General features: G+C 37.6%; 1 protein-coding gene across 2 annotated transcripts; it reads left to right on the forward strand.

Annotated features, from left to right (window-relative positions):
* The first annotated feature begins 1,332 nt into the window (after positions 1 to 1,332).
* slc25a10a (solute carrier family 25 member 10a) lies at positions 1,333 to 5,863 on the forward strand. Of its 2 annotated transcripts, none has more exons than XM_037688424.1 (11): positions 1,333 to 1,538; positions 3,172 to 3,291; positions 3,361 to 3,475; positions 3,551 to 3,599; positions 3,724 to 3,765; positions 3,872 to 3,915; positions 4,151 to 4,221; positions 4,296 to 4,410; positions 4,506 to 4,588; positions 5,602 to 5,658; positions 5,762 to 5,863. In XM_037688424.1, the coding sequence occupies exons 1-11, from the start codon at positions 1,404 to 1,406 to the stop codon at positions 5,861 to 5,863; spliced, it is 933 nt and encodes a 310-aa protein (XP_037544352.1). In that variant the 5' UTR covers positions 1,333 to 1,403. The 2 variants fall into 2 exon arrangements, with proteins under 2 accessions (XP_037544352.1, XP_037544353.1); XM_037688425.1 differs by having other exon boundaries at positions 4,296 to 4,388; positions 4,511 to 4,588.
* Positions 5,864 to 10,866: the final 5,003 nt, after the last annotated feature.

Raw genomic sequence — 10,866 nt, forward strand, 5'->3', positions numbered from 1 at the left:
ACTAAAAAGAAAGTGCTTAAAATAATTGAAAACAGTTTAAATAAACCATTCAGGATGTTACTAATGAGGAGGAAGGTGCTTCAAGAAGAGGAACACCAGAGGGGCTGTGGGTAGAAATAAAACAGTCAGTTTAATTTCATGTCTTTTTCCCACACAGTTTAACCAGTATATGATGGTAAAACACAGGCGTTTTAATAAAAAGTACCAGTACATTATTCAGATTAGTCCCAGTAAGTGAATTCATTTACATCTTTAGTTTGGTTTGGCTTCACCTGGTGTGACAGACGGAGGCTTGCAGCAACATGTCGTGTCTCTGGGCCTCAACTAAATGCTAAATAAGTGAACAGAAGCAGAAATTAAACTCGGGAAGACAAGTATCTCAGACGACATCGAAACTTTTCAAAGAAACGCGTATCACAGTCATTCAGTCGCCCCGAGGAAACAGTCCTGGTGAGAGTCACAGAAAATTGTTGTGGAAGAAGAAGCGCCAGCTCCCTGCTGTGATGGTGATGATGGTTTCACACTGATTTGTAGCATCTCAAGATGTTCCCGGATCACCGGAGCAGCAAGAAGCCATTACATTTGACAACAAATACTATACATGAATGTAAAATCTGCGCTCCGTTTTACTCCAGTCACACATTTGGCGTTTCTTCCATGCTGTTGGCCACAGTTTTAGCCAAGAGTCTTGATAAAGTGGGTGTAGTTCATTAAAAAAGGCTGAAATCTACAGGACAGAAAGTGAATTCTGATATCTTCGAGTGGCAGTCTGTTGATCCTACATATCTGAAGCGAATGCTCACATCTTGGTTTGCTCGGACTGGAGAAGGTGTCCAGTTACTATTTCTATCAGCTGTCAAGAATCCCCCTCCCTGTCAGGATAGTCCTTAGTAAGCACACTCATTGCACCACAGGCTGCCCATTCATACTTTGTTGCACCACTCATTTCACTCACGTCATGCTCAAGAACAGAAAAAAGTCACTTAACATATAAACCTTTGCAAAAAACCCATTTTAATACGACTGTCTGCGTTGTAAAATGGGCTAACCTTAATATTGAAGAACCATTTTTCCAACACAGAAACACTTTTCCAACAGATTTTCCTAACTGGATTACTGAGCATGCTTTTACTTTTGTATTTGTTCAACTTTATTCCCACAATGCTGGTTTGCTATGCTCAAAACTACAACAGCAGTCGAGCTATTTTTATAAGAGCCACATTACTCTCCCTCCCACAAACCTGCTGCTCTCCTTTTCTTGGCTCCGAAACTTTGAGTAAGGAAGGAGACCCACTCAAGTGACTGAACTCTGGCATGTGATTTTTTCTAAATGTCCAGATCAGAAATCAGATTTATGTAAAGATGAATCTACACTGATTTTGTCTGCCTGTGCTATATTTGTTATGAGCAACAAGAGCTCGTCTTTTGGAGCTTATTCCTCCTACAACATGCAGGAAAATCGCATTTCTCGCTGGTATTTTGGTGGAGTCTCTTCGAGCGCAGCTGCTTGTTTAACACACCCACTGGATTTGATTAAGGTAAGAACACAGGAATGAAAATTGTATTATTGTAACCCATTTTATTTCCCATCACATTAATAAAAATATAGATGTACATAAGCCACATTTAGACCTAAACATCTGGAAAAAGTTTTAAAAAATGTAAATGGTATTAAACTTTGTCTGCATTACATGCTATTAGGTTTTTACGGGTAATATCTTTTAAAATATATATTTAATATACGCTGGATGATCAGTAAAAGCAGGATCCAAGTCCAGAAGGCAGATTCAGTAAAAAAAACAACTGGCTTTTAATAACGTGACCATTATAAATGATGTAGAAAATTACATTAGGTGTGCTGATTACTAACAAAATACAAAGATGAGTGGAAGTACACAGAAACATGTTTACTGGTTACAAAAAATACATTTGGTGTGTAAGAAAATGACAGTCAGGTAGGCTGATTACTGACAAAATATGAGGGTATGTAAGGAGATGGTCGTGGACTTCAGAAGGAACAAACACACCTACCAGGAGGATCTGCGGTGGAAGTGGTCTCCAGCTACAAGTACTTGGGTGTGCACCTGAATGACAACCTCAGCTGGAGCAACAACACCGCAAGCCTGATCAAGAAAGCTCATCAGAGACTCTACTTCCCCAGGCGGCTGAGAGGAGCTGGTCTGGGAAGCGCAGTCCTCACCTCCTTCTACAGGTGTGCAGTGGAGAGCATCCTGTGCTCCAGCATCAACATGTGGCATGGAGGCTGCACAGCTGCAGAAAGAAAAGCTCTGCAGAGAGTGGTGAAGGCTGCACAGAAGTCTGTTGGAGTCAGTCTCCCCACCATCACAAACATCTACACCTCCAGATGCAGGAAGAGGACCACCTGCATCATGAAGGACCCCACTCACCCAGCGCACACACTTTTCGGCCTGCTCCCCTCAGGAAGGAGGTTGAGGAGCATTAAGTCTAGAACCAACAGACTGAGGAACAGCTTCTACCCTGAAGCTTTTAGACTCATGAATCTCTAACCAGAAGAATCACTGTGAAAAAAAAAAAAATCACTGTAATGCCACTTGATTGTTGATATGTGCTGCTGACTATCTATGCTGCTGATCTCAAGCTGCTGATTTATTTCATGCTGCTGTATTCATTCGTACTCATCTGCTCACACAGACTCATGTTCGTGCTGCTGTTGTTCGGTGTATTGTTTTGCACTATTAGTGTTTAGTGTATTTCTTAGTTCATATCTTAGATCATACTATTGTTTTACTTTTACAATTTATACTTTTGTTGGATGTAACTGGGACGCTGTGTACACAATTTCGTTCCACCACATGTACCACGTGAGATGCGAATGACAATAAAGAACCTTGACCTATAGATAACATTACTGTATGCATAAAACATCGAAAGCCAACCAAACATAGTTTCATGGGTTCACTTATTGTTCAATTATTGCTCAGTTGCAGCAAGCTAGCTGTAAATATATATTTATATATTCAAATCTCACCTTTCACTTGTAGGAATGGACTCTTATTTGTATTTGTTGTTTTTCATTGATAGATTCTGACACCTGTTTAAGGCTGGAACCGATTTTTTTCCTCGTGAACTAACACCTGTACAGATGTGTAGCTGCTCAGGTGTGGCTGACTCTTGGCCCGTCATTTCCAGGTGCACTTACAGACGCAGCAGGAGGTGAGGGTGAAGATGATCGGGATGACTGTGAACGTGGTGAGAACAGAAGGTTTTCTGGCTCTCTACAGTGGCCTCAGTGCTTCCCTCTGCCGCCAGGTACAAAACACAGACACGTTTCTGTTGCACCTTACCCATGCATTCATCTTTTGTCTTTTCCCCCCTCAGATGACATATTCACTGTCACGGTTTGCCATTTATGAGACCATCAGGGACAGGAGAAATAGAAAAAGCAGAAGTTTAATGCCTTTCTATCAGAAAGTCCTGCTTGGTGCATTCGGAGGTATGAAGCACAACACATCTTAACTGTGCTTGTTTGACTCAAAATGTTTATTTTGTCGTGCATTTTCTGCATCAGGGTTCATCGGAGGCTTGATCGGGACCCCTGCTGACTTGGTGAATGTCCGGTGAGTTTACATCAAATCTTAAATCTGCCATTCAAATTGAACAGCCAGAAACCAAGATAGAGATTGAGGCGATAATTCCTGCTAATGACTCGACTTTAAAGTCTTTCACTCTCCCATCATGCAGAATGCAAAACGATGTCAAGCTGCCAGCAGAGCTCAGAAGAAGGTAAGAACATGTCAAAATGGGAAAGTCTCTTGTATCTTCCATAATTACAGACAATTACACAGCTTTTCAAAAAGGCCACATTATGGGACGTTCTTTTGACTCGCAGCTACGCTCATGTGCTTGATGGACTGCTACGTGTTTGGAAGGAAGGTGAGCTAATTTGTCATTAAAGGTAAAATCCTTTCCTTTCTTTTGTTCCTTTGCAAAGAAAAAAGTAGCTAAAAATGAACAAGAAATGATTTTTTTTTTTTTTAGATATCCAAAAAGACGAGGAGTTGCAATGAAAAAACAATATAAAAAAAAAAACAGCAAAAGATAACTTTTGGTTGAAATTTGTAAAGATTTTTGTTATTATCTATATATTTGTTTTATGTTTCTAAATTAGAAGGAATGTTTAAATTATTCTCGGGAGCAACAATGGCTTCCAGTCGAGGAGCACTTGTCTCTGTTGGGCAGGTAAAGTTCTCTTTCACCTTTTCAGCCGACTCTTTTAAAACCACCACAAACAGCTGTGCATTACGTTTCTGCAGCTTTCCTGTTATGACCAGTCCAAACAGCTGGTTCTGGCTACAGGTTATTTTACTGACAACATCCTCACCCACTTTCTGGCCAGTGTGTTTGCGGTAAGGAATTTAGATTTGTCACAATAAAAAAAAAAAATATATATATATATATATATATATATGTATATATATATATATATATATATATTACAAAATAAACCTGATATTTTTTATCTTCACAGGGTGGTTGTGCTACAGTCCTGTGCCAACCACTGGATGTGGTCAAAACAAGGTTAATGAACTCAAAGCTGGAATACAGGGTGAGTTTTTATACACATTATCTCATCATTTCTTATCCTGACCCTGGTTATATTGAATGTTATGGTAATATTATGTATTTGTGTATTTTTGAACAGTTTCTTGTTGTAAGACCTGACAGACATTTGCAAACAGTCCTGGATTTATTGTGTTTTCAAATCACTGCAAAGTATTTGATTATAGATTAGAACATTCGGAAGCACTGACTCTTATTCTTTTACACTCAGATTGTCGATGAGCTCCTTCATTTAAAATGTCACCACTGCACGTCTAAAAGCCACCCTGTGTGTAAAAAAATATTCAAGCAGCCCTGTCTCAGTTTAATCAGAAGTTTTATTTTATTTACAATTTTCAGACGTGATCATGGCAACATTATGTTGCCAAGTTTCATGTTGCAGCATCATGAATAAATACCTAAATTACACCATAAATAAACCACGTCCGGTTTATTTTTGACTCATAAATTGCAGCAGATTTTTTCAAATTTGGCCTAAAAGTTTTTGAGGGAGACAAACTTGTTTGGCAGACTGATTAATTAACTAATTCCTGTTTTTTTTTTATTTTTTTTATTTTTCATCATCACTGGAATCTGTTGACGTCTGTGTTGAAGAACAAAATTACAACCTCTGAGTATTTACAGCTTATTTAGTTTAAAATAAGCTCAACCTTTGCATTCTCAGTAGACAGTTCTTTAACGTAAAGAGGAAAATAAACGTTTTATTTAAGTTGGTAACACAGAATGTAACAAACTCATGAGAGTTCATGTATTTTCAGCTGCTCCTTGACTTTAAAACTGGTTGTTAAAATCTCATTTTGCCCTAAAAACAAGGACAGTTTAGTCACGTCACGCTTCACATGTGATTATAACTTTATTTAAATGGGCTTTCTGTGAGTCTCAGTTAAGACGAGCTGAATCGATGGCTTCTCTTCTCATCGCCCTGACATGAATGTTTTATTTATTCTCTCTGGGTTAAATGATTCAGCTCGCCAAACCTCTCGTGTGTTTTGGTTCCAGAGTGTGTTTCACTGTCTGACAGAAACAGCGAAGCTCGGCCCGAAGGCTTTCTACAAGGTAAATGTCATCCTCGCTGTCCACAACACAAAGACGTGCTGTCTTGCATGTCTTCCTACGGTCATTACCACGACTCTTTAATAACGCCCTGATTCGTGTCCAGGGTCTCGTTCCTGCAGCGATTCGCCTCATCCCCCAAACCGTCTTCACTTTCATATTCCTCGAGCAGCTGAAGCAGCACTTTGGTCTGGTGGTTGTCACCTAAGACCTCGGAGGAAGGCCTCACTTGACAAGCCGTCTTCGCAGATCTGCTGTTGTTGGACAGCTTGTTCTGTTCGTAATAAGAAAATGGATTTAAAGTCAAAAGGAGGCAAATGGCATCCAAGACAAGTCCCATCAACTTCATCTGTGACACTGAATAAAAGCAACGCATGCAATGATTTTTCTAAACAAGACTCTGGAATAAAATGTTTTCTGCTTGAAAGTTTCAGATCGTCTGAATTATTAACTACAGCAGCTTTTAACCTGCCATGAACACAACAATTACACGTGCGATCTAAGGATTTGCAGGCCAAATGTGGGTTAAACTAAAAAGGAAACTGTCTCTTGAAGTTGGGTCAGTTTGTGCATGATGTCTTGTTCCTTCAGGACCTTCTCGGCCCTCTGGGGGACAGTGTTACACTCTGTCAGCCGGAGCGCAGGTTTTGGTGAGACATTCAGTCGAGGCTCCCATCATTTAGGTGCAAATCTTAACCAGTTTGGGTTAACTGGTGTAGATTAAAAGCTCCCAAATGAGAGAATGTGCTTTCACAAAGACAATTACCGTTTTTTCTGGCATATAAGTCGCAGTTTTTTGCACACATTTGTCAGTGCTGCACTTATACGCCGAAGCGACTTATATAAAAACATTTTTCTCATATTCATAACGCAATTTTTGACTGACGCTTTAAATTTCAAAGAACTTCCGTGCACGCTCGCTTCACTCAACAGGTTCAGGCAGAGGAACGCTGGAGAGCAAGTGGCTCGGGCCAAGATGGATGGATGGATGGATGGCGCCGCACCACCCAGGTGAAATGAAGCTGTTTTGACCATTAAATAAACGCATAATAAATGTGACTTATATGCCGAAGTGACTTATGTTTATTTCCTCTTCTTGATTATTTTTTTAACTGATGAGATTTATACTCTGGAGCGACTTATACGCCGGAAAATACGGTAAGAGGATTAGAGCAGACGTGGGCAATATGTGGCTGGAGGGCCCAAAATGGCCCTTAGACAACTTCTATCCGGCCCCTTTTATTCTTAATTAGAAAGTGAACAACTTTTAAATAAGTTGAAGTTTGCTTTTTATTAAAATTTAAGAAAGTCTAAATTGAACATCTTGGACAGATACATAAAAGAACCGTTGGATTGAGAAAGGTTAAAACTTTTAAGTCATCATGTTTCCAGAGCTAAACTGATCCTTAAAGACTCCAAAAAGCAAATATATGCTTTTTTTTTTTTTTTTTTTCCAGTTTTGTATATTTAAGCTAAAATAAAAAATAAACCCCCCAGAGCCAGTTTACATAAAATAAGTCTTGTAATCTTAAAGAAGATTATTGGGGAGATATATTTTTATCAAACAAGCTGACGATGCTACAACAAGAAAACTCTATAAAAAGCTTCCAGATTATCTGCCTTGAATATCTATACGTCCCTCTGATGGCTCCAATATGTCAATGTGGCCATTTGGAAATAAATTTTGCCCACCCCTGTTATTACGCTCAATCATCCAGGTAAATGAATCACAAAAAAATAGATGATGACATCTGGACAGTTAAAAGGATTATTATTATTTTAAAAAAAATTTTTTTTCAGTGTGAAGAGTTGACTTGTCGGTTTGTGGTTTTGCGTTATGTAAAACTGGTCCAGGTATTATTTACACAAGTATTTCCTCACAGCATGATGTTCAATCCATCAGCTCTAAGAAACTTTTTTTTCTCTCACGTTCTAGTTTCCTTACTGCCTGAATTGGTTTCAGTTATGAGTTCACATTTAATATAAAATAAATATATTTTCAATATACTGTCATTCAGGCCGAAGTAAACGATACAAGTGCACATAATAAAATGTGCAATATTTCCTCTAAACCAGTTCTTTTGGTAGATAAATATAAGTTCTTGGCTGTAGAAAGTCACACATTATTTATAGATAATGGTGATGTTACATAATTGGGTTAAACATGTTAAAGTAATCTTATTAGAGCCATCATCTGTGGTTGAAGCACAGCCTGACGACATACATTCGGTTGGTAATGACAGATAATGTGTCCTATAAGAGGATCTGAGTCCGACTATGTAAAAAAAATAAAATAAACGTCCTGATTTAGTCGTTTCCTCTGAACCACATGGTCGCCACACAGAGGTGAACATTATTATCTAGTATCTCATCTCTATTAAGATACAAAAATTACATTTATTCATGCACGTCCAGTCCAGACACAAATTCATCTCCTTTTTCAGTTTATTTCAAATAAATTTAAGGTGGTTAATATTTCATCACAAAGTTAAACTGTTTTTATTTTTTTGCTTACAGCATTTGCAAATATACATGTACATGTATACATATAATACATGTATACCATATATATGTATGGATGCTTAGATGTGTATGAATGTGTACATATATAGAGGTTAATCATGAGTACTCCGTACCACCTTGTGCATGTGCACAGTCTTTTTCCAAATTTGTGTATTCTGCTTCTTTTTTGGTTATTTCAAATGTTTTTTTTCTTTCTGCATAATTAGAACATGCTACTGGATGCCTCAAATTAATAGGTGTCCTGTTAAAAAATGTTCAGACTAAAACATCAGGAAGGTTTTTGTGTGACTTTTGTTTCAAGATGGAAACAGCAAGAATATTAAAGGAGCTAAAAGTTGAGTTTTCATATAGTTTTTGGATTAACTTTGTATATTTTTTCCAGAAAAATGCATATAAAGATTCTCAAATATCTTTGTAAAATAAAAAAAAATTAATAATTTAAATAAAATAAAACTTTCCAATTAACTTTTATGCTGACAATAATGCAAATGAATTAAATATTTACAATTTCCTCCTAAAATAAAGCATAAATAGTACTATACTTGCATAAATATTACTCTTTATGTTTGGGCAGTATCTGATCTGTTCATGGTAGTTCTGGATAACTTTTTCTTTAATTGCAAAAATGTGCGTCCAACACTGAAGAAGCTTCCTTTCTTTAATTTCAGGGGAATCTCTGCCGCCCTCAGAGACTGTGCAGCTTCTCTTTATGAACCTGACTTATGAACCCGCTCTCCATCTCTGCAGGATTTCTACCAGCATGAGCAGGACCGAGTACTTTCATCGCCCGGACCTCGGCTGCTCAGAGAAGGTTGTGCTGAAATGTTTAGGAGCTGCAAAACCACTTGTACCAAGTGTTTTAAACGGCCCTCATGACACCAAATGAGTGCAACAAGGAAGCCATAAATCTGAGGAATGACATCTGAAAGGGAAAACAACCAAAATTGCAGATCCCAGGGTTTTTCTTAACGGAGAAGGTTGCTGCCAGTTTTTCATTGTGTGGTGACGGAGCTGACGTCCTTGATTTGGAATGAAGAATGAGCGATGGTTTTACATTATGGAAACGTTTGTGGGCTGGAGAGTGGGAGCCAGGCTTTTCTCTGGAGGTCTGAGTGTGGATGTAAGCCTGCATGTTCCCCCTCTCTGCTCCGGTCCTGCTGCAACCCTCTGCAGCAGCCAGAGCCTTGATGTTCACATAAACAGGAGCTAGAGGCGTCATAAAATATACAAGGGTGATCATGAGTCTTGACTGACAAATCAGAACATCAAATTTATTTCACGTTTTGTTACAGAGCATGCACAAGAAAAATCAGAAATGTTTCTACTTTCCTTTTTATTCTTTGACAAAAAGAATCTGATCAGGGCCATTGTTCTACAAAAAGGAGGTGTTAAATCCTAGTTCATTTAAAAAAAAATGTTTTTTCTAACTGATATTTTTACAATTAAACAATCACAAAGTTTCTTAAGAGCATCTATCTTGATTTTAACAAATAAATAATTTAAAATCCAAGATTTTGGATTAATTAACGGCCTTGAACTGACACTGAACTATGGAAAACTTGAAGCTCGTCACAAAAATATCAGCTTTTTTTTCCTGTTTGTTTTAGATATTCCTATAAAACTTTGAGTAAATGTTGTTTAAGGATTATGTGATCTCAGTGAGTGGTTAGGATAAACAATTGTTAATTTTAAATAACAATTAATAACTTGTATTCAGTCAAAAGATTGAGTTTGTCACTGCAACAAATACCATGAATGCATATGATGATTTATCAAATCCGATGATGTTTTTATGTTTTTTTTTTTCATTTTGTTTAATTTGTAATGTGAGCTGTCAGTTTAGTTTTCTTGTTTAAGAATTTCATTTGAACCTGAAATAAAATCAACTGTGATTTGGTCAGGCCAAAATTTAATTTAGCAGATGTCTCACAAACCAGAAGTAAACAAAAATTGATGAACAGACTTCTTTTTTATTTTATTTTTTTATATAATCAAAATTCTTAAATTTCAGTTCATGATAAAAAGTGATTTTTGTATCTCAGTGGGCTCTTGAACCAAATTTTGAGAACCACCAGTCTGCAGAAAACACCTCTGCAGTCTGACAACCAAACCAATCTACTGTTGAATTACTGCAATAAACTGTATGCAGAATATGAAAAATATACAGTAAATAATAATAATGTAGAGTCAGTTCAGAAAATATGAGGCTTCAAAATCAAACGTGAACAAATCAGTGTTTATTTAATAAGGTTCTATGGGTAGCCCTATAGGAGCATATATATATATATTTTATTTTTATTTTTTTTCTAAATAATTATGGCACCATAAAAGAAAATAAACAAAAAATATACTTTTTTTTCCCAGCATATAAGTTGCATCATTCAAAAAAAGCATCAAGAGGAAAAAAACATATAAGTTGCTTCAGCGTATAAGTCGCATTTATTATGTCACTGCTGACCCGTCACGTTTATTATGCATTTGTTTAATGGTCAAAGCAGCTTCATGTTGCCTGGGTGGCGTGCCGTCCATCCATCCATCCATCCATCCATCCATCCATCCATCCATCCATCCATCCATCCATCCATCCATCCATCCATCCATCCATCCATCCATCCATCCATCCATCCATCCATCAATCCACCCACCCACCCACCCATCCATCCATCCATCCATCCATCCATCCATCCA

The sequence above is a fragment of the Nematolebias whitei genome, chromosome 15 (assembly GCF_014905685.2).
Source record: "Nematolebias whitei isolate Nwh7 chromosome 15, NemWhi1, whole genome shotgun sequence".
Lineage (NCBI taxonomy): Eukaryota > Metazoa > Chordata > Actinopteri > Cyprinodontiformes > Rivulidae > Nematolebias > Nematolebias whitei.